The sequence below is a fragment of the Neopsephotus bourkii genome, unplaced genomic scaffold, assembly GCF_033783945.1.
Source record: "Neopsephotus bourkii isolate Nb327-2 ecotype Australia unplaced genomic scaffold, CSIRO-AGI_Nbou_v1 NB_1780, whole genome shotgun sequence".
Taxonomy (NCBI): Eukaryota; Metazoa; Chordata; class Aves; order Psittaciformes; family Psittacidae; genus Neopsephotus; species Neopsephotus bourkii.
Genome location: NW_026902254.1, coordinates 7,520,017 through 7,545,297, shown reverse-complemented (window position 1 = coordinate 7,545,297; position 25,281 = coordinate 7,520,017). Strand labels below are relative to the sequence as shown.

The 25,281-nt window shown below is 39.2% G+C and overlaps 1 protein-coding gene across 3 annotated transcripts in view; it reads right to left on the bottom strand.

The window, feature by feature from the left end:
• STIM2 (stromal interaction molecule 2) overlaps positions 1 to 14,487 on the bottom strand; it is a 62,342-nt gene extending 47,855 nt beyond the window's left edge. For 2 of the 3 annotated variants that reach the window (XM_061379959.1, XM_061379962.1), the window contains exon 1: positions 14,148 to 14,487. In XM_061379959.1, coding sequence (XP_061235943.1) covers positions 14,148 to 14,346 — 199 coding nt within the window. In that variant the 5' untranslated portion in view covers positions 14,347 to 14,487. The remainder of the gene's footprint in view (positions 1 to 14,147) is intronic. The other variant, XM_061379963.1, reaches the window with a different exon arrangement.
• Between the last annotated feature and the right edge of the window lie 10,794 nt (positions 14,488 to 25,281).

The window sequence follows — 25,281 nt, the reverse complement described above, 5'->3', positions numbered from 1 at the left end:
CACTACATATAAAAAAAAATTAAAAAAAAACAACAAAAAAAAAAACTTCCTAACACTGCTACCCAATCATTCCGACGAAGCCTTTAAAAGCTAAAAAGCTCAAGTGAATTCTACAATAGATCATTCTCTCCAGTAAAAAAGTAATCTACTATGAAGTCCTAAACCTGAAAATATGGCTACCAAGACTATAAAAGGTAGGAAGAAGGAGTTACCACCACCTCTTCTCCCCTAAATAACATTAATTACAGCTTCCTAGGTAGTATTACCAATTGGCTGAAACCTAATCCTGCAACATTTTAAAGCTAAATGACATAGAAAACAAACCTTAAGTGCATTTAAAAAGCACTGTGAACATAAACACCAAATTAATATCCAACCTGAGCAGTGATTACTCATTCTGTAGCACTCCAAAAAAACAAGCACATTAAAAAAACATGGCAAAAATACACCTGACTCAAAAAGTATATCAAAGTACATCTAAACTTTTTAAGTTAGTTTAATCCTATATCTAAATGCTCAACAGAAATCTAACTGACATAGTGAGTCGAGTGTGATCCACATCTCCAGACAGCACTTTCTACATCATGGTAAAAGTTTACTCCATTATAGGAGCCCAGACTAACTCAAATTCTGACATCCCCAGAAATGTGAAATTAATCCCATCCTTAAAGCTGCTGATCAAATAACACCATGGATATGCACTTGAACATGTCTGGGCCCTACAAACTCAGCAGTGTTAAGCAACAAATGAAAATAATGAATAGGTGAAGCAGGAAACTGTGCACAGTAATTGTTACTTAAGTATGGTTTTCCTTGACACATCTTGAAGTTTGCATGGTCTGAAGCACCAGCTCCCAAATGATGCTGCATTCTCAGAGTCCAGGATAACAACAATAGCCTTGGCATGAGCAACAGCCAAGCAGAAGGAAGCAGGCTCACTGCTGGAAAGCTCCAGCATAAGCAGCAACAGGTCCTGCTGGGGCTGGCTGCTTCTCCCCACACTGGGCCCTGCACCCCACCACTAGCCATCCCACATGCATCAACTGCTTCTTGGAGCACCACTGCAGCCAGCAGCAAAGCTTTCTGCCTGCCCTGACAAATGCAAAATCTTTATTTGCCTATTTCCTCTTAAAGGATGACAACCGGACACGAACTGGAGGATGCCTGAAAGTCATCTTTGGATGATGACACCATAACAAAAACAAAATAGAATTTCTGATAGTAGAAATATTTAACCCACATTCAGATACCTAGGTATACCAAATTATCTTAGGAAAGAAATAGAGGTTACTTTCATTACAGCTAAACTTCATATCTATTTCAATCAGTAAACAGAAAATTGCTAACATGCAATCAGCAAAATTCAGTGTGTTTGCCTGTTTAACAAACCACTTAACTAAAACTTCCTATTAGAAGTAATCTGTGTTTAGCAGAAGTTTGAGGTAGGCCAAAGAGGAAGCCAGTTTCAAAATATTCTTAATAAGAAATCCGAGACCATAAGGTGAGGCTATTTCGCAAAACAAGTGACTATGTCAGAGCCAAAGTCTCAGTATTCATGCAAATATAACAAGCTACTTAACTCTTGGACAAGATGCAGAGGAAAAGTACAGTATTTACCTTGCCCTAGCACTGAAAACTGCAATACTGTGAGAACTTTATTATTAGTGTTGGCACCTGTACTTGTCAACAGTATGAACAACACAATTCACCCTCTACTATATCTCCAACTTATACTTATTTTCATACTAACATGGAAGTTATGTTCTCTACTAGGTATCCAACAACTAGGGATATCCTCTAACTAGGAAGTATGCTCTCTACTAGGTATCCAACAACCCTGGGGTTAAGTAAAATACTTACAAGAAATGCCTTACATGCATTAGCTCCACATAACACAGAACACTCTATATTCAAGTTCTGATGTGAAATTTACTACCTAATCAACAAAAGGAGCTGCTCTTCATACAAATGGCAGCCTCTGTGGTGATCCTGGGACATATGTTGTTGTTTTCCACAACAGTTTACAGTTGATGTTCCCAATACTCATCTGTGTGCAGAAAGCAACAAAGAACTTCATATTTAAATCTGTCTTCTCAAATTCTGAATGCAAAACTTTCCTTTGCCAAGGAAAACACAATCATAGCTCTGTCTTGATAGTGAAATACACACTCCCTCCTGCTTCTAATAGGTCTCTTAATACACTCCCAATAAACAGACCAGAATTAAGGTTATCTTTTATGACCACTGAAAATATAGCATGGACTTGGAAAGCAAACTGAACTTTCACTCCTTTGAACATCACACTTCTTACTTTTCATGCCCAAAATATCCTTATTACTATTAGCAGTGTTTTGCTTCCACTTTCATTTTTATTGGGCACACACAAAAAAAAAATTGTAAAAGGCAAACTGAGCTAGACACATTCGTGTAACTTTTCTGCAGTCACTTTTCAGAGCAGAACCCCTGGCAAGACCAGACAATTCCACTTAAAGTATTCACAGAAGCAGTGAAACAATCATTTCCATTCCAATAATGAAATCAATTCCTTAGAAACCGGGGGGGGGACGACACCAACAAGAGGTCACAAAGTCTGAAAAGTTATTTAAGGTTATCTTCAACATCCTGCAAATAAGACTGGCCTGGTAGCACCTACACAGTGAAAATTTATTTTTCAAAGCAAATTGGGTTGACTGAGCCTCAGTCACAGGTTGATTGATCTTCCAAATTGTCACACTACTACCTAAAACACTAAAGCTGCATAAAATCTCTACTTCACCGACAGTCAGATCTGAAGGTAAAAGACTGGTTCTCTAATCACAGATAGCAAGGTGCTAATCTAGACTTTAAGTAGGTTAACGCTATTATAGTAATGAAAACTCAGTATCTTCAGTTGGTATGCTTAGTCCTCTACTTACAGTCTTCTTTAATATTTCAGGCATAAAAAAAAAATACAGTACCAGAACAAATTATCAGAATTAAATAAGCACTTATTAAAATTTTTGTACTAAAACTTAAAAAATATTTATTCAAATGAGTAATCAACTATGCTCATATTTAGAGAATAAAAGAAATAATTTGGGTAACAAAACAATGACTGTCTTGTTCTTTGGCTTCTGTAAGAAAGTTAATCTGCTCCTGACAGCATTTTGGACATAGAAAACTATAAGTAGTAAAAAAAATAATCAAGAAAACAAAAACATCATTGTAACTTTACTAACTTCTGGCAGGAAACAAATTTCAGCCCTAGGATTCCATTTAGGGGACTGCAAACAATACAAATCAACAGAAGAAACCGTTCAATAAAAATCAATTTATAAACTGAGTTAGTGCCACCTAAAATTTTGCCAGTCTTCAGTTGAAAACCTTCAACTAACACCTTCCCAAAACCATATAAATTACGATGTAGCTTACTGCAGCATTATAGCATTCTCTATTAAGCATTTTACCCTTATTCTTTCTATGATACCTGTCACTTTAAACATTTGCATAAAAATAAAAATGAAATGCTAATGGAAAACAGCAGGTGTTTTGCCAAACCGTCCTGTCTCAAGCAACACAACTGTACCTTGCTGCATCACAGAAGGCTAGCAAAAACATATTAATTGGCTGCACTGACTCTAAGGTGTCCAGCTACTTCAACCTTGCACAGCACTAGTTAGCACCAGATAGTGACATACACGGGGTAATGGCAAGAAACTTTTTTCCCCCATAACAACACACTCTTGCTCAAGAGTCCACTGCAATGCATCTCCTAGTTTAATTCTACCTGTTTACACAGGTTTCCCTTCCCCCAAGAAAATGGAAAGCAGGGGGCAGAGATGAGCTAGTATCTACTTTTAAATCTTCTTCTGACTTTCAATAAATGGCCCCAGGTCTCATAGCATGAAAATAACTACCAGTGTTCCTACAGTTGCCTCCCTTACAATAAATACTCACAATTTCACAGAGGTCTACTGCATACTTACTATCACCTCCAAAGACCTGAAACCCACCTGGCTGTCACAGTGCTCTTCCACTCCTCCCTCCCTCCACCTCCTTGGCTTCCCTTGTTTCCAGCCCCAGGTTCATTCCACATTTGCTTAGTCAATTTCAGCAAGTTACCTCAGCAGATAATGAACCAAACAACTAAAATGTATGAGGCAGAAGACAGGATGAAGTCCTAAACCACAGTTGCTAACATATATTGGATTTAGCTTCTGAAAAGCTACTATTGGATTTAGCTTCTGAAGAACTATTACCACAGGGCAGATATTTTAAATCCAAGAAGTCCTAGTTTCTTTTCATGCACAAAAATGAATATACAAAAGCACTGGCAACGTTTATTCGAACCTTTTCTAGTTTTACATATCCTTTCAAGGAACAGCAATTAGTATACTACCTTCCTTTCTTCATAATCTGTAGTATTTCTTCCTGACCAACAACCAGGCTTCTTCCAAAGAAGAATACACTCCCAAAAATCTCAAATACAACAGCTTATCAGAACTCAAATTATTTCGTTAAATCCAGCCCAAGTATACACTTAACGATACAAAAGTACTGAATAAAATAAGCTCCCTCCTCCTTTCTCTCCCCACACTACTTTTTGCACTTCGACACTACCATCTCATCACCTTGTCAAACAGTATTATGAAATACCATCTGAGATCTCTGCAAGCAACAACAGTTTATGTTAAGTTCCCCTCCATCATCCCACTATACATCCAATTTCCACTCACTTCTAAGCTGAACAGTAAAATCCTCTATTTGTAACTACCTAGTACCATGAAGATGCATCCTTTTCCTTCCCATCAGGATAATATTTTACCTGCGATTGCTTACCAGTCTTACAAAAGAAAATGGCAATTTCTGTGGACCTAATCACAGCCAAGGTTGTGTACATTTCATTGAAACGAGGAAGTCTTACCACTCCTCAACATCAAGAGAAATGAGAGCCTCCACTGCTGTTCAAAGGATACTATAAATAGACATGAGGCAACATAAAACAAGTTTCTGAGTGCTTTTGTGACAGAAAAAGAAACACCACAGATGCCTAATTTCTTAGGAAGGATGTTTACTTAATAAAGGAAACAAACCAGTTTTACTTAGATACCTTTATAACAAAGTTTAAAAGTAGTCAACTGGGTGCATTTAGAGCTCAGATAGGTGCTTGCTTGACTTTTTTCTTCAAACATCTACAGCTGAGTCAGAAAGGGATGTGTCTTCATTATCTTGTATTAATAAAAATCACATTTCATAAGGTTTGCTTTATACAAGTAAATATTTACACCAGGCAAGTTATTTTAGTTTTGAGACATGAAGTCTCTCTTACAATAAATCGACTGCCAAAAAACAAATTAATTCCTGAAGCAAAGGTTTCACTCCAAATTCATTCCTAAATTACTATAATTTACAATAACTAATCTCTTTACTAAAATCTTTGCTCTACTGCTAATCTAAAAGTTACCCTCTACAAATTTTATGGATTCCTGAAGTATTTCCTTACCAGTTTTGAATGATATTTTTTAACTGCACAGTGACATCTGTGTAAAACACTTGTTCTTGTGAACAGCTAAATCTCCCTTAGACACCTTCCTCAAGCACTATTTACTTGGTATGCATGGGCTTTTACTACAATAGTTAATACTACCTTCCTCCAACACTGTTATCTTCTCACAGATGCCCTTGCACAGCACTGCACTGACCTTAAGAACCTGACACTGCTGAAAAAACAAACAAAAAAAGAATAAAAATTAATATAATAATATAAATAATATAATATATATTTTATATATTATATAATATGTAATATAAATATATAATATAATAATATAAAAATAAAAAACCTACGGCCAACTTTGAGTTCAATCAGCTCCCCCAAATTAACTCACCTCCAGCCACTATAACATTAAGGGAGCAGCTGGAACACACAGAAGAGGCAGGGAGGGAGAGAAAGCAACAAGCACAAAGGAAGAGCCACCCCTTGCTGCAGGACAGTTTAAACCAGTAATAAAGCAACACCCTTCGAAGACTGCAGAGCTACAGGTCTCATACCACTGCGGGCAACACAACCACAGTAAGACCAATTATCAGGAGTGCAGTTTCATATGTCCAAAAGCAAAATACTAATTTACTTAAAATGCAGTCTTAAAATGAAATCCCAGTGAATTCATAATATAGGTTTATACACTGAAGTCAATGCAATCCATCACATTGTCTCTTATCAATACTGAAGCCTGACATTACTGCACTGCTTCCAAAGTAACTGCAATAGCCTCTATGGCTCTGACAGCAGTATTTCAGTAGACATATTCAGGGAAAATGAACCAGGTAGGAGTGAAGAGATGAAGGCAGCCATGTTCCAAGGAAGTACTGGCAAAGATAAGTCTTTTAAAGAAAAATTAAAAATATACCCTGGGGAAGACAGAGCTGTCTTGATGCATTTCATTTGCAGCTAAAAATCACAAGTAGAAGAGAACATAAATATATTTTCCCTTCCTTCCACATCATGGTGTAAGTATTGGAGATACATGATGTAATATAGTCTCATTTTCAAAATTTAGCAAAAGAGTAAACAATACTTTGCAATAAAAAACTGGATTTTCACTTCCAAATAATTTTTAAGTCTTTAGATGATGAAAATAACCTAAGCCAACAGTATTTTTCATATAGGTCTACTACATTACAGCAAGAAACTACCTAATATAACAATTTATAATTAAAACTACAGTAGGAGGCCTCTACTCAGAATAATTAACTTCGGTATTTATTTCAAAATCATCACAGACTACATGGTTTGAGTGGTTTTGTTTATTTGTTTACAGTATAATATTTCTTGCTTGTTGCTCTTGAAATAGTGGGTAGCATATCAAATTGAGGAAAAACTAATCAGTCTTGTTATATCCACAACAGAGAGAAACAACATAAGACTTACTCTATCTGCTTTGGATCTAGGCATACAAACAGAAAATTCACCTGCTTACTGCATCTATTAAGGGTAGGAGGGAGGAATGCTTTTCAAATAAGAGCCTATGGTTGGGACAAACAAAAAATTCAGCAGATCGATAAAAGTCATGTTGTTAATTTCTCAGCAAAGCTCACCGAGCGTATTTCCACAGGTAAAGAGAGGAAATATTAAGAAAAAAAACAAAAACAACCCACACTTATTAAGCCATTCCTTCATTCATCAAATGCCACACAGGGAGGGGAGAGTGAGGGAACAGCTGAACATTTAGGAGTTATTTATGACCAATCTCAATGGGAGCCTAGAGAAGTTATTTACTATTAAGAATAACACCATTTCTGTGAAGATTTCCTTTCTAAGCGACATCTTAAACTCTGAATTTTAACTAATTGAGTTCATATTGTCACCTGATAGAGCTGAGAAAAATTATTCCTTTAACTATGTAACATTACTACGACATGTGTGTAATAGTTACATATAACTAACCCTTTGCTTTATTCTAAGCCGCAAAGTGAGAAGGAGCATTCATACCACATCTTCACATATGGAAAGCTTCCCATTTAAAGAGAAACTACAGAGCTTAGAAATCCAAAATGTCTTCATCAAATCTTTAGTCAACAAAATCTTGTCTAAATTATTACTCTACCACAAGGTTTGTTTGCTTTTAAACACAGCTTTAAACAGGTTCCAATAAACTACTGTTTATTGCTAATCTGTTTTAGAAGCTGAGCAGAGGACAGTTTCTTACAAATGAACAATAACCACATAAATAAAGTACAACAACAACAACAAAAAGGTATTAAAATTTTAACTGGCTACAGTACTAGCAGGCTGGGCTGCTGACAAGTCTTCAATTGCTTCCTGATTCAGAAGGCAGGAAATAGAAAGCACTGCCTTGAGGAAAAGGATCAAAGTTGTCCCTGCATTCCTATAAATTCTGAGCTACAGCAAATGCTAAAGCTGCACATAATTCAAGTAGTCTCAGCAACCACTCCAATTTACAAAAGTTTGTTGTGCTGCTAGTGGTTTGCAATACAAGCTTCAATAGTCAGTGATGAGTTCCCTCCCACCTCTGCATCCAGAAATCACCACAGAAGCAAGAGCCACCTGCAGTAGTGTAACACTATCTGCATGGAGACAAAATATTCTCCTGATATCTTTGCTAGCGACCACAGAAATGAGACTTAAAAGGTCAGTGGTTCTTACCTGCCAGTTCAATCTCTGCTGACTCCAGTGTGATAACAATTCTGTTACATTGCATGCTGTTACCTCAAGTTCTTAACTGTTCTGACAACCACATCATCTTCAATTTCCAAGACAGATTCTAGTTAAAACTCTGGAGTACTTTTCATTATACAGATTTAAGGATTCACCTAAGAGGTCTCTGAAAAATACCATGCTTTTTGGATTGGAAGGAAAAAGGAGCAAAGTCCAAAAAAGCATAGGGGAAGGTTAAAGATATAGTAACAAACTTAACAGAGTTCAAAGTGCCTGCAGAAATCAAGTAAACAAATGCAAATTTTATAGTATACAGACAATCATCACATTCTGTTTACGCTGATTTTAAATTTTAACAACACATTATCATTTTATTCACCCCTGTCCCCCTTTCAGATATACAAAGATAGTTTCCATAGTAACAGGAGAGACTTAGTAGTATCCAAAGGCAGAATAGCACTAACTTATGTAATAACATGAAACTCATCTTGGTTTGTAAAATGTTTATATGCCTTCTTTTTAGGACAAGATATATAATGGTTATTTACTCTTAACACGTAACATATTTGTTCAGATTATCATCTCAAATTCCTGTATTTCAAAGAGCCATTTCACAGCTGGGATATAATGTACTAATCCCAATGAAGTCTTCTCATACATCAGGATTTCTGCACTAAATTAGAGTCAACTCTTATGTAAAATAATACACTTCTTAGGTTTTGACAATGCACTAAAAATTAACAGAAAACTAGTAACTTTCCTAGCTTTCTCCCCCAGTGCTGACTGAGGACATATATTAAATATAAAGAGAGCATACAAGTTACAGCACACAAGCTAAAAATCAACTAAAGGATATAAATTGCGTTATTTATGCAAATTTAAAAAAAAAAGGGGGGGGCAAGAAAACTACATTTTTAGGCATTTCTGACAGTGATGCCATCATCATGGAAGATCTTTTCAACTGCCTCTGTCACTGGCTCCAGTTCTCTGACAAATACATGGCAGCTCAACCCAGTTCTGATACACCAGTATCACTGAGGTTAGTTACAATAAAATGAGTCATGACCAAGGTGCATAGGACCAGCTAGCCAGAAACTGGTAGGAGGTCCCCAGAAAAGCAGAGCTGTCTTCAGAAAGCTTATAGCTGAAGAGGCAACACAAAAACTGCTGATAAAGGACGATGTCAAGTCAAAAAAAAAAAAAAAAAAAAAAAAACTCAGGGAAGGCCACTGAGGGGTTTTAAGAGTCTGCTACAGACTACTACAGTAAGACAAGAAAAAGAAAATACCAGCTAAATAGCCTGGCTAATTCCCAACAGTAAAAAGAAATCTTCAGAAGAGGTAAAGCTGACAGTCAAGGAAAAAAGCTCACAGGACACCAGAAGGTACAAAACACACTAGCAGAAGCACTGAAGAGTTACAATTAAAACACTGGAAGGCTGTACAGCAAAAATACTCAGCTATGGCCAAAGGAAGTTACAAGTGCTTGAGGTCTATCTCTGCAAGGGAGCTACATAATAAAGACCAAGACTCTTCCTGATTGATTGGTTTTTAATATTCGTTTCATAAAACTCTACAAATCCAGCCAATTACAGCTTTTTTTTTTTAGCTGTATCTAGTAGTTATGGCAATTCAACAGCTTCTGATTGAGCTATAAAAAACAAGAAACCTTGCTGCACAAGGATTTTTTTGCTGGATGGCTTCTATTATCACTAGAAATAAAGAATATGCTAAGAAATTAAAAACCTGATGAAACTGAGAGCAGAGCAGAAACTAATTAGATTCCAGGGACAGACCACTGCATTGAGATGCTACTAGTAAGTAAATGACAGCTTGAAGAAGCCATTAATGGAGAAAGGACTTGAAACTTCTGTCTTCCCAACAGAAATAGTAAGCCCAGACCATGAAAGAGCTTAAGTAGAAACAAACAAATCAGTAGAATAAAAAAAAAAGCCTGCAATGCTGTTTTCAGCACTAAAGAAATCTACTAGCCTTGAAAAGCAGTTTGCTAGGGAAGCAACAGAAGCCTCACAGCTCACAATCTTTTAAGAGCATTGCATGCCAAAATAATTATGCAAAGATCATTCTGCTATGTGATCAAAATCACTGCACTCTATACACTACAAGGGATAAAATATGGCCAGATGGCTACTTAGGTCACTATATATAAAGTCTCACATACAACCACTAACTTCTAAATGGATTATTCAAACCCAAAAAGGTCACAACTATAGTTTCAGTCGCTTAAGAGATGCAATTCTACTGACAATTATGTTAAAACCACATTTCTTCCCCGATGCTGACCCCACCTGCAGAGTCCCATCCTCCCGCTTTGCAGTGGTGCTAGTGCTGAAAGCATGTCAGGAAAGATCCTGATTAAAAAAAAAAAAGAAAAGAAAAACAATCCATAGTGTTTTCTGTTTCCTGTGCTTCTTTTCACATTCCTGTAAGCTAAAGCAACATACAGGGCTCATCACAACACTGAGCGCAAGCAGGGTACAAAGTAGAAAGAGCAGGAACTCCCTCCCTCCTCATAGGTTGCAAGTACTGAGATGAGCTTGACTACTACTAGCTCCCCTGTGCTAACAATACTGCTCCCATGGCCAGCTGGGGGGTTAACCCCAAAGAAGAAAGCTACTTTTCAACAGCCACCCACACTAGAATGCCTTAAACCAGTTGTGAAGCTGCAGATAAAAATATGTGTTTTCTTGAGATCATCACCTCTCAAATGCCAAAGTCCAATTAGTTTGAAGAGCTCAGAGTGTTAGGATGATGGGTAAGCTCCAGAATGAAAACTCATATAAAACTTAAAAATCAATTTAAAAATTTAAAAATTTAAAAATTAAGAATTACTATTGCCTGAATTCAGGAAAAGGTTGCATTGTGCTGTCCACTGCTTCTTCAGTAAATTCAGTGTAGTGAATTTAAATGCTCTAGCTCAATATTATAAGCCATTATTTGAGAGATATTTATTAGCCAAATACAGGTTCAGGTTCACTCTCTCACCTGAAAGGCAGCCAAGTTAATCCATGATCATGAACTAAATTTAGACTTTTAAACAAAAATCCTCAATTATCCAGGATTACAAAGCAATTTAATTAAAAGTCTATGAATAAACTAATGTGAAAACCCAGTGTTATCTTGAGGCTCAGAACAGAAGGTTCCTTAAAGCTTTCTACCAAATTAAGTTGTGAAGGAGCAGAGTCAGTATGAACAGAAAACAGCTTCCTGGTTTTCTACCCTGTGAAAAGTTTTGTTGATCTGATTTTTATCACTGCAACTAAATACACTCAGCACAGTGTCAGATGTTACATATACAGCTCTCATTTATAAATTACCATTACAAAGGCACCTTCACAACAAACGACATCAGCAATGATAATCTAGATAAACCACTAAGAAAATCCATGAATATCTGATGAAATATGGCAGTAATAGAATTTCAGGCTCTTTAGGAAAGTCCTAAAATTCATTGTACATCCTTTTTCTGTCAAGTGTCTAGATTACCTTTGCCAGTTTCTCTAACCCAATAAGGGGAACTTGCTGAACAACCTATGTAATTTGACTGTTACAGGTGAAAACTTTCCAGCCTATATTTAACCTAAATCTCGCCTACTACAATCTACTTCCTCTTAGCGTACATCTTAACCACAGATAAAATGGATAAAGTTTTTAAAAAAATTAATATCAATATGCTTCTGTGAACCGTTTCTCATGTACACACCCCTCCCACAGCCTTTTCCACTCCCCCCCCCAAAAATCAACACTTTTTCTATTTTCATCAGTCATAGGTTCTGAGCCTCTCAATCCACACTGGTACTTTCCTCTGTACTTTCTAGATTGTTTAATACTCAAGACTAGACACAAAAGTGCAATGAAAAAGAAAAAACGTAAAAGCCTTATGTAATTTAAACTGGATCAGTGTATCAAAGGATGGCACCTACTTTTGTCAGCAGCATAAGGTTACTTATTCCCATCAACTTCTGACTTGGCCTCCTGGATTATTCCCTGCAGCTGTGCTGCCCATACACGTCTACCTGAACATCTGATTGCCTCTTCCCAGAGCAGCATTATATACTTAGCAACTTTTTATCTTCTGGATTGTACTTCTCAAACCTATCAAAATGACTGAATTGAAAGTTTACTTCATTCTTCTTCAGATGAGTATTGGCAATCCTTCCTAACTCAATTGCAGATCTGCAAGTTTTATCGTTTAAGGAAAGAATGATAGATAATATCACTAAAATCATCCCTTTGCAAAGGGTAACTTAAAAGATCAACTGAAACATGACATTTATCAAGTGGATGAACACAGAACTAAGTTAAAAATCTCCTAAAAAGTTGATCCTAAGATGGCTTTTAACCATACGTATTTTCCACACCAAACTATCCTGTAACACAATAAATCCACCTATAACATGTTATATTTCTCAATTAAACATATTTCTTCACCAGGTTCACTGCTGGGGGGGGGAGGGTGGGAAGGACAGCACAACAGCTGACAAGTGTCTCTATACTTTTACAGTCTATAAAATATAAATAAATAAAACTAAACCACTTTTTTTGTTTCCATAAAGACTGACACATCAGAACTGATCAAGTGTGGAATGTAGACAGCATCAGCACTATACATAGCAAGAACTGTTTAATACCACCTACAACCAGATTAATTATGGTCTTGGGAAAAAAAAAAAAAAAAAAGCACTGTTCCAATACAGCATTTTCACAACACCCCTGGGAAGCTTGACTGCTGCTTCAGACTGCGGATGTTCCAACTTCCTTAGTTTATACGGCAAGCCAAAAGATTAGACAATTCAGATTGCAGAAATGCTGTCTGCAAATAAGATTGCTAGCTCACATAGCCTTGCACCTCCTTCTCAGAGTTATTTCAGAAACACCACTGAAGTTTTGTTAATTGAAACTCATCTTTTTAAAGTGTTACATGAGAGAAGAAACTCACGCACATTTCACCCACTAAAATCCAGCAATTCTAGCTCAGTCGACACTATTCCAAACATCATCAGAAGGTTTTCTCTGATAAGAAATGAAGGGTACTTTGATTCGGAAGGGGTATGTTTCTTTCTTCCAAGTTCCATACTCTCCAATTAGAGAGCTTTCTGGAAAGCACGTTATGAGACATGACAAACTTCTAAATACTTTTGACTCTTTCCTGAGATAAAAAAATCCATTTTCTTAAGTGAAGATTCTAAAGATCCTCAAGCTTCCTACTATTAATTACAAGATACATTCAGAATGTGTACAAGCAATGCAGAGCCGTCAAAGCTTACCGAAATTAGACTATTTTAAACGTTTCAGTGCCACTGCTGTTTTTAACTGCAGGCGTTACCGTTTGCAGTTAAAATACGGTAGAATGAACATGTTCCTTGAGGAATTAAACGACGGAAAAAAGCTTTCCGCGCTTCTGAGAACTAGCCCCCTCCTAGAGCACTGGATAAACACCTCGGGCTCCGCAGCACGGGAGCTCGGGGCAGCCAGCTGCGGCGGGTCACCTCGCCTCTCGTAGCCTCCTCCCCGAGGCCGCAGCCGCACTCTCCCCACACGGAGAGTGCCCGGCACCCTCCTGGCAGCGGCCCGCGGGTGCCGGGGGCAGCCTGGTGGCTCTGAGCAGGGGCCGTGGCTGGCGGCGCCCGAGACACCCGCACAGGCGGCACCGCGGGAGTCGACGCGGAAGCGGCGCCTCCGGATCCCAACAATATCGCTATTCAACAGGATCCTGCACATATCCTGCGGCGGGCTCCGTCCCGGGGAGGGGCCAGCCGGGGCAGTACCGCAGTGCCGCAGCCGGACCCCCTGCGGACCGGACCGGCGCCCTCTGCAGAGCAGGGAGAAGAGGAAAGGAGCGAGAGGCGGCTCAGAGCACCGCAGGGCCCCGGCAGGAAGGCGTCCGTCTGCCCATGTCCGCTCCCCTCAGCGGGATGCTCCCCCCCCACCACCACCACCCCGCCGGTAGCACGCGCGGGAGCCGTTACCTGTCACAACCGCCGCCGTCTCCACCCCAGAGGAGGTCGCACCTACTCGTCCTCCTCTTCGGCCACCGCCGCCGTCCGCAGCCTCCAGCTCGCACCTCCCGCTGGCGGCAGCGGCGGGCAGGAGCAGCCCCAGCAGAAGCAAGCAGGTAGGCACCGGGGTGGCCGGTGGCCGCCCACCAGGCGCTCGGACCCCGCTCATCACTACCGCCGCTACAGTGAGGCGAAGCGAAGCTGAGGAAGGGAGGAAGGAAGGGGCTGGAGCTCCGCCGCTAAGACGGTGCCCGCTCCGGCAGCACGAACCCGCCTCAGCAACGGCCCCACGCTACCTCCCGCTGCTTCCGGCGGCTAGCGCCGAGCCGCCCCAGTGACACGTCACCGCGCGGTGACGTCACCAGGAGGGGCGGGACGTGGCCAGCCCAGGGGGCATCGGCCCACGGCGGGAAGCGGCGGCGGGTGGCTTCGCCGCTGTGAGGGGATGGAGCAGGGCGTGTGCCCTGCCCGATGGTTCGATTCCCCCGGCAGTCCTAAACCGGGTTCCTGAACGGGCTGCCCCTGATCGAGACCGGTTTGGGAAAGTGCAACACCCCATAACACGACACGTTAGCTGTGGGGGTCCTGGGAGTGTTAAATATGCCCTTGTGACAACAGTGCGAGTGGTGCGGTCACCTGAGGAGAGCCTGATAAAGGGGGAGATGTATGAGAGAAGTTTGAGTTCTGCTTAACCCTGTCAAAACAAACACGGAAAATACGGTGTTTTAAATCTGATCCCACACAACTGAAATCAGGAAAACCCTCGCAGAGATCGAACCCTGATTTCATGGTGCTTAAGACTTCGGCAAAAATTCCTCCAAAAATGTTTTCCTTAAGATATTTCCATGGGATAAAATGGTAATGAATGGCAATAAAATCTATTTTGGGCTTTATCGTTTCCCAGTCTTCAGGATTTTCAGTCGTTCTGTTTAGAGACATTTAATAACAGCCTTTAAACACCAAATTCAATCTAGTATCTCACATACACAATGTATGAGAAAATCATGCAGTATGGCTGGTAAAGCAATATAAACATTGTATTTAGTATTAACTGTTGCAGTCACCTAAGAGATACCAGAAGTGTTTTGCAAGGGTCTTGAGGAAAGCCTTTGGCTGCTTTGCAGACCCTGCAAGAGGCAGGAAGGTAAACCAGAGTGGCACAAGCTGCTTTTGCGGGGCAGCAGACTCCACAAAGCTAACTGTGAAGCGGTTGTAGTACAACGAAATGAAGCAGGAAGTCATTTCTCTGGCAACATAGTTAACGTGCATTGTTCACCCCAGCTGTATTTTTAATGGGAGAGGGAACAACATGCAACAGACAAAACACTGTAAATTAGCCATACGGCATACGAAGATTGGGAATATGTGTCTAAACCTGATGAATTCTCTTTGAACTGTGAAGTCTGTGCATAACCTTATCATTGCTGTTGCTGAATACAACAGCCTTTAAAGATCGATGGTATCTGACCAGATCTTGTACAAAGAGAACAATGGCATGCCTGCACCTTATGAAAAAGCTTGTTCAGCATTGTTTAACTTCAGGGAGGAGAGCTGGAGCAGAGTAAATTCCCCAAACAGAAACAAAGCAGCTGTTAATTTAATTAATTAGTTATTTTTAAAACACAAAGAGAGAGTTATTCATAAAGCGAGCACAAAACCAGCATGTTTTCTGGATGTGTGTGTGAACTATTCTAACTGACAGCCACTGGAGTCAAAGGCATCCCGTAGAGAAATGCCCAATGTCAGAATAGCTGAGATATGGGACTCCTGACAGAGAGCACTTGGATGAAATGCTGTAGGCCTGAAGCAGAAAATGATCCTTGTTAAAAATCCCTTACAAAGTGGGTTCATTTACACCTCTTGCTTTCAACTACAAGTCTCCAGATTGGGAAGCATGGAAAAAAAATTTTCAAGCAGTGCTTGTGTCATGGAGTTGGGGGGTGGTCGTTGCTGGTCAGGGCACCTTTGCTCATAATGAGAAGCATATTGAATGGGAACACTTTGCGATGCACTGCCACTTCACATCATGCAGACTCAGCTGTGTAAGCTCAGAATCAAAGTAGGTACCTACCCTGGGCTGCAGCCTAACCCACCAACCCACAGAAACCAAAATTACTTGTGGTTTTAATAGGAGGAGCCAAATATTACAGAGTGCTCTGCAAGACCTGATCACAGGATGCTAGAAAAATCTATGATCTCTAGAGTTCATCTATTCAGCCCTGAGGAACACCACTCGTAAACTCATTGCCAGTTTCATTTTGGACTATTGACTATTACATTTTGAATAGAATGGTTCAGACTATTTTCCACCCACCTTGTCCACTTACTCAGTCCCTAATGGACTACAAAGATGCTATGGATACCTAGTAAGAGCCTTTCTAAAATTAATGTGTGATGAGGCTATCACCTCATCTCATCACAGAAGACAATAGCGTTGGTAGAACAGCACTGTTTTTTTTCTGAATCAACTTCTTGTCCTTCACTTCTTGTCCTTCATCCTAGAAATGGCTTACAGAAAGGTTTACTTCACAATCTTCTCAGAGAGAGAGTCTGGGTAAGGATGACTATCTTGTAGTTTCCTTCACTTTCCTTTGATGACGGATGGGACATTTCCTTTTTTCCAGTAACTGGAAATTCCACCATTGCCACAGCCTTCAAAGGTGCTAGGAAGCATCACAGTGACATCAGCCAACCTCCCATCACCTTTACAAGCATCTTCTGCCCAACCCTAAGGACTTGTAAACACCTAATTTGGTAAAGTGCCCTTAATTCAACCTTCCTCAACAACTGATAGTAGTCTCCTCCTCCAAACTTTGCCACTAGGCATAGAAAGTTTTGTGAGGCCCAAGGGCTGGGCTGACCTTGCTAGTAAAGAACAAGGGAAGGAGTGCTTTGAGTACCTCAACCTTTTCCTTGTCCTTCATCACGAGGTCACCTACCCCATTCAGTAGCAGCAAACCTGTGGTTCTTAGGGTTAGTTTGATTGTAATTAAAATTATTTAGATTGTTTTCTCTACCTCGAGGTGTAAACAGCTGTAACAGGAACGTTGGGATTGGTGTGGAGCATGAATGAATATCTGGGTCTGGATCACAGCACACTTCGTGTGCTCTACACACCTACAAAAGGGCTCTGGCTCATAGTTCATAGACTATTCCAATGGCGAATTAGCAGGTCATCAGGACCCCAGTATACCCTTGTGCAGTTTCACAAGACACCTAGAGGTGGAGAAAAAGAGCAGTGAAGAAACCCCCATGATTCACAGAGGTGGGACAGGATGGAGACACTGATCACTGTCAGGTACTCAAGGCTAGAGATGTAAAAAGATCCAAAACCTCTGCATGGTTGCCAGCCTCAAAAGAACCTGGGATACAAGAGGAGGATTTCACAGGTGGTGTCACTTTCCCCCCATGTAATTGCAATGGATGCTGGACATAACATCTGGACATGGGCATTGCAGTGCTGGGTGGGCAGACTGTCACCACTGCTGCGGTGCCCCATGGCTGTGTAGACTTCATGGATGCACACATACTGGTGCTCCTGAGCAGGAATACACCCAAAGGGCATGAGCAAGTGTTAAAGGCTTAAAGTGTTAAAGAGTTAAATTTCAATCTCTGTTTTAAATAAAAGCACCTTCTCCTCAGAAGGTCTGGCACTGACGTGCTACATTGTTGATAGAGCGTTGCAATAGTATTTCCCACATTAACATACATTTATATCTTTGCAGAGCACAAACTGGTCTCAAGGCCTAGAGTTCAGCTATTTCTTATTTTCAGTCATGAGTCCTGCACTCAGTATTAATGAACACATACATTCTTGGTCAAATTTTCTGAGTGTACTTTGCCGTATGGATAACCCAGGACGCTTTTTTTTGAGTCCCGTCCTCCATCCTTCCATTGATCTTCACAGCAGAAAGCTATTTTTTTATCTGGTGTGTATTATACTGCTTTGAATTGTCATTTCTGACAGCAGTTCCATCATTCACCAAGCCTTGTGCACACTGGTATATCTAAACAGATAAATGGAGAAGAAATAATCTTCAGAGTTGTTTAATGCCCACAGTTCTTTCCAATATGTACATTCGGCCAGTCCTAAAAAACTCTGGAAGCAGATTTGAACAGTAGAATAAAGGATAAAGTAATATCTTTACTGCTATTTGGTGCTATTAGAGTTTCCCCAAACTACAAGCTGGGAATGCTTTAGGTAGATGTGAAACTCAAGAGGAAAATCTCTAACCAAGCAAAGAAACAGATAACAGACTAACCTGGTGAGCAGAACAGAACCAAAGCACAAGCTGAGAAAATGCTGAGAGGTCACATTACAGAAAAGAAGACATAGAAATAATAAGCAAAAGCTCAGGTAGAAATTGATACAATCAGATTTATTTCTTAAAAAAAACCAATGCAAATACAAACTGGCAGGAAATTAATGTAAATTCACATAAGTGATGACCACGAGATTATTGGCAAATTGTCCAAAAAGCATTTGATTCTGTGAAGAGAAACAATCACTTTGAACAGGTTCGAAAGTAAAATTCAAATGTCTTGTTTTGATTTGGGAAATTACTCATTTGGCACCCATATGATAAAAAAATGTACTAATTACAACCTTCTGGTTCTCTGCTCATGTGCTTATACAATCTCAAATGAAGGTGGAATTCTATAGGCTTCATATTTGCCAGGATGGAAGGATAAGTTTAGGAACCGCTTCTCAGTTGTTTTTGAGTTACTGAAGTTTATGGTTTGCGGAGGGAAAATAGTTAAGTGGTCTTGTATTCCCAGACATTAATGGACTAAGAAGCTATGGGCCATAGATGTTATCTCAGTCCAGTAATTAAATTGAAACTGAGAGAATGGAACTGAATTAAATATGTTCCTTATCTGACGGGAGTATTAGTCTTTATGATCTTCTTATCAATGACCAATAGTCTTGGTATGGCTCAGATGAGCAAATTGCCTGGTAATATGCTGAAATGCTACTAAAATGACAAAGTCTCTTTCAATCAGTGAGAAAGAGCAGTCATTAACTGCAAACTAGAGTTGTAGATCTGCAAAGAACTTTCTGATTATGTCTCCTAATTTTAGATATTTTATTTTCGATCAGTATTGTCACTGGTGTTGCAAAGATTATTCTTTTCTTAATAACACTTAACAAGTAAAGTACAAATATTAAAAAAAAAGTCTTGAAAAATATGGACTGGTCAGCGGATGTTCATTGCAGCTGAATCTCTTATTCACGTGGAAGCTTTGCTTATCCCTTTTTTCAGTATGTTGAGTTCATTATGGGAACAAGGTTGCCATTCCAGCTAGATGATGTTGGCTAGGCAGACTGTGATTGCATTTTGTTTACGTCAAAAATAAACAAAGACTTAATATGTTTACACAAGACCTGGAGGCACATCGAGATATACCAAATCTGAAGGAAAACAATGGCAGAATGAATGAATAAAACATTTCAGGCACCAGGACCTGGATTTCTGGAATCTGCAGTAGGAGGCAAACAGCTTGCCAGGACACCATCTTACAAGTGATGGAGGAGCAGGGATCTTGCTGTCTGACTAGATTTCTTGGGGGGTAGATGTGAGTACTCAAGAGTAAAAACAGATTACAACAGCAGTTAGATTACAACACAGTGATGGGTTGTTATATGTTTTGACAGGTAAAGGATGTTGGAGAGCAACGCAAGAACAGTTGTGGAAATTAATTCATTACACATTAAGGTGATTAGAATTATATTAAAAACTGCCAGGGGACATCCTTGGAGATCATGATGTGACTGAGCCCCCTGTCCTCACCTGATTTACTCAGAGCATTCCTCACTGTCACTTTTTTTACCGAAATTGATTACCATACTGTAAAAGTCCAGAGCGGCTTTGATTGTTGCAATTTTGCTTCCCCAGTAAAGTAATGATCATTACATTTGTAGTTCAAACTGTCTTTACATAATCAATGTAACCATTATTGATGCTTAATGAACAGCAATATTGCACAACCAATCCACACATTACTAATAATTTGATTGCCATCTTTCTGTTTCTGTTTTCAAGCAATGTGAAAATTCAACACATTTCAACACAGAAGTGATAGCTACAGAGATGACTTACTGCAAAAAGCTATCTCAGAGGAAAGGGAGTACAGATAATTTCATTGCCATATGACAAAAACTAATCCAATGTGTACATAATCTTTCTTTCACCTTCTCTGAATCTCAGTAAATCTCTAAATGCAGCCTTACCTAGAGCAGAGACAGTCAGTGCTTTGTGTCTGCTTATTCTCTCCCTTCCTGCTAGACAACAAAGAAAGAAAAAAACTACATTCAAGTGATGAGATTCACTATTGCACGACTAGCTTCCATCTTACAAGCATGCTGACCAACTGTTTGAAAAAATAGAATAAAAGTCACAATTAAAAACCCTATCATTTAGACATAATAACTCAGCACATACTTGTGATCGTAGCAAGCATCAAAGACTGCCTCCTGGGGCATGTTTGGGTATGTTTTCACTGTGAGAAAAATATTCCTACTTGCTTGTGACAGGAATTGTCAGGATGGAGTCTGCCTATTCAGACTGGTTGGGCTGTTTTGGGGGATCAGTTGTAATCATCTCAGTGGCTATATGGTAATTGTTGCATTAAAATTAACGTAAGTAGTAACTTTCAGAATGTTGGGTTTTTTTCTAAATAAGGAGCTAAATCCCTGTTAGTTTGTAATGTGTAGAGCTGTTCTTTATCTGAATGAGCATGGTCAAATAAATGCTGTCAAATTAATTATTTATAACAGAAATCATTTGCCCCTCTTGAGTAAATATTTGGGATAAGAATAAGCAATAGTTAGGACCTTATGAAGAAGCAAGAAGGAAGTGGCCAGAGCTTTTACTTCAAATGTGGTTCTGGTAGTTTTAACAGCTGTTAACTAAAAAATGGGATGAACAATCACACAGAGCAATCACTCAATCAGAGGCCAGAGCTTGAGTGAGTGGGAGATTACAGTCTCATGATCTCTGACTAACAGACAGTAATAAAAAGCCTCATGAATGTGTGTATCATGTAAATACAATTCTATTGTCAGGTGGTTTGTGGTAGAATGAAATGGCTGCTCTGAGGTCAGAGCAAGCAGGCTGTTTCCTGGAATTTCTGCAGGCAAGTTGGACATCCTGTAAACAGGAGCTCTAGATCCGTGGCACATAATGTCAGGTACTGTGAGCAACACGGCACCTAACAAATAAGATCATTCTGCAGAGGCAGAGACAGCTTGTCTCAAATCACCCAGAAAGTTGAAGGGAATATGGAAACTACTGCTGAGAAAATAAATTAACAGGTATTTTGCCTTTGTCTCAATTTTTTAATGTTTGGTTTGGGTAACAGGGGAAAAAAAAGCATCAAAGACCATATCCTCAGTTACAAGGTCATTGGAAAGAGGCCATCTTCCTACTTTTAAACATAACCTAAGGCATTTGGCATTGTGACTTACTACAAACAGTTTCATTTCTTGTGGAGGAGGGGAAGTGAGCGCGAAATTTCATCCATTGCTTACACCTTTAGAAATGGTACGTGCATTTTTGTTCCAACTTCCTTTGCAGGATGTGGTACTTGGAAGGCTGTGTGCGATGTGCTAAGCTTCCCTGAGCACTGGAGCTGGACAAGGTTTCATGCTCTTCCTTAGATCTGGATTTTTTTTATTCTTTCATCTGCCTTCATGATGAAATTAGGAGAGTTTTGGTTTGGGGTTGGACAAAAAAAGTTCTGCATTCAGTGAAGTTTGCCAGCTTTCTCTCATATGACCTGTATAGGAGAGGTCATATTATTTATTATATATCTACTATTTAATGAGGTTTAGCAGTTCTTTTTAAACTATTCATGGTAGTTACCAGAAAACACGGGGAAGGGCTCAACTGAAAGTTAGACATATAAATCTGAGACAGCCAACTCCTAATCCCTTTAGAATCAATAAAGAGTAATGGGAACTTCCAGAATGTTGTTCATATCATCATAAAATAAGCACTTAAGATCAGACAACTTTTCTTTTTAAACCCTTGCTTCTCCTCACTGTCAATAAAGGGAGACTTGCAAAATTATTATAGCCATTTAACTGCTAAATTTCTAAAATAAGTTGAAATAGATCGTGCTCTATCTATCTTGCTATTAGAAAAGAAAAGTTGAGAAAGGAGTTCAGAAGAGAGAAGTAAAGCAAAGCAAATCAAAGCAAAGAGAGAAGAGGAGAAAAGAGAGAAGAGGCAAACCAACTTCCAGAAAAAAAAAGTGATTTTTTTGTCTCTGATCCTCTAGGGAACGACCCACAGAAAGTTGTCCTGATGCTTTTTCATATATTTTATTTCACATCCTTGGGACACAGGAATCCAAATAATTTTTAGTCCTTACTGGAAGTTATATACCTACAAAACAACCATAAAGGTAAATACATACAGCATGAAAGAGATGGAACACACATCCGGTAGCAATGGGCAAATCTTTACTAGTGATTTGCTATCTGCCATCATATTTATGCTGCAGTTAGTTCAGTACCTTCAGAACCAGTCTTTAAGGGTTAAAGAGAGACTCAGAGAAATATTTGGCTCCGAAGATATATTCACAGTGGGATTAGCTGTGCTAACACCAGCAGTGTCCCCTTTCACCTGGAACCAGTGATTGTGATCATTCCATGTTGAAAGTTTCAGTAACATTCCAAGACTGATACGTTCTACACAATCTTGATGTTTTGTAGTCTGAAAAAGAAAAACAAGCTCAAGAAACAGTTAGCTACAAGACCATAAAATGAGGTTGCCAGTGCCTGCTGAATTATAAAGGCTTGAGGTAGATGTGACACCTAGCCAGAGTTACTGGAGAAAGATTGCAGCAAACCACGAACTATGGCAGTTGGTGTTGTTGCTTAAAGCAGGGTGGTTGCCTTCTCCTGGGAGTTTTAAGCTGGAAAGAATGTGTGGTTTGGTTCTTAAGTTCTAACAACTGCTCCTTTTAGATCTAAATGATGGCCTGAAAGCTCACACTTCAAACAGTGAAAATTTAAAATAAACAGGTAAAATAAAAGGAAAAGGTAAAATGCCTAGCATTAATTCTCATTAAAATCTTAATACTGAGTCTTGAAAGAATGTTCCTGTCCCATAATAACCCTGCCTTGGAATGGCCCGGTCCCACCAAAAGCAGAGTGCACAGCATTGACCTGTTTGCATTGGAACAATTTTCTGAGCAGTATCAGGAACCATCTTTTTGTTTACATATCTGAACATGACTGAAGCCAGTAGAGATTTATCCCACACTTGCCATTTAATAATCTCACCGTGGTGTTTCCTAAAAAGGGACAAAATTTCAGTCTGGAGAAAACTGAAAAGATGGCTCACATTTGGGCTGAAAACACACATTTCGGTTGGGTTGTGTCCAATGTTCTGGGAGATTTGCAGTAAATTTTACAGAAACAGAACAAAAATGACCAGTTTAACTGAGAATATTCTTCATTAAACAGTTTGGAACTTGTGAACAAAAAATCTGCATCTATGAAGGGCTAATACTTCTATAACATTTTACATTGCATATATCTTTGTGCTGCCGAAAAATTGTGATATTTCCCTTTGTAAAAGTACAACAGACTGAGCTGAGATTTTAAAAAATGCTCAGGATTGTCTAGCTATGGGAATACTAGCCTTGAGTGGAAAACATAGAATACCTGTGAGAATTATAGTTCAAGCTTTTAAAAATACATATTTTTATAAATTCCTTTGTTTAATGGGAAAAAAGAAAAAAAAAAATCACATGAACAGGCAAAGATGGACCTGACGTGTCAGAGAGGTCTTTACTCATTATTACTCATTATCCCCCCTACATTTGACTTAAAAAAGATATTGATCAACTTCTGGGGGAGAATTTTACCATTTTGCAGAGACCAGGAAGGATCTGACAAACCAGAAAAAATTCATCACTAATTACTATTGTACATATATTGTATATCATGTAAGAGGATGTTTGGTTTTTTCTTTCCCCAGTTTCCACTGTTCTTGATTTGTTCTCTGGAAATGATACTTTTATTTTGCTCTATTCTCCTGTTCTAGAATACTGTGTCAAGATCTAGTGTATGCAAAACAAAGAAGTTTATTTGTACAAGCTAGCACTTTGTCCCTTCCCTCAGCCACAGTCTAGTAGTAGGGATGTTTTCTGAGTAGAATAATGGGAATATATTCCATTACCTGATTGACAATTAGTACATACACTGCTGTGTGTGACGTCTTTCAAAGCCAGGGCAGTCAACAACATCTTAGCCAGGTTTCTGCCAACTTTGAGTGAATGCATAGGCTAATATCCAGCCTGAGAAAATGTGTGCTCGTTACGGTGTCTGTAGCTTCACTGCTCCTCTCTCATGATCTACTTCTAACTGAAAAACTGGTAGGCACACAGTGCACTCCTTCTTCAAAATTTTTCCAGTGTTTACATTCAGAATAGTTACATGGAATGTTCAAGAAAACAACCTGGGCATCAGTCCCTTCTGTTTCAGGAGGGCTGCACTTGACAGGAAGCTTTCTAAAAGATTTCAAACTTCTGTTTAGGTCTTTATTAACCTAGATTGTTGCAAAGCCCAAATATCCACTACTTTCAGCTTTTAATTGTGTGTTTTCAGGTCTGAATATCGATTACCTATCTAAACATATAAAACCTGATGTAAACTGACACTCCACTATAATATTTAGCCTTTATCCATGTCACCGCCCAGTGCAGGAAGGGACTGATACCAAATCGTCACAGTTTTCCCACGATTTATTCATAACAGATTCGAATCATTGTCTTTCTTAGGGAAATATAAGTCTACACAGTTTGAGCCCTTTTCCACATGCCCTTTTTTTCCCCATAGTGGAAGTGAGCACAGGGCAGAGGTGGGAGACAGGCTTTCCCATCTGTATGGTTATGGTGAGGGGTGTTATCCCTAGTAACATTACTTTCCCATGTCTATCAGTTAACTGTAATGCCTTTAGAAACTCCTTATGGTAGTAGCACAAATGTATCAGAAAATAAAATTGAATATCTAAATATGCCTTTATGTCAGAAACTATAGAAAGAACTTCTTCACCACTAATGTGAATGCTGAAAGCAACCTGAACTTCCT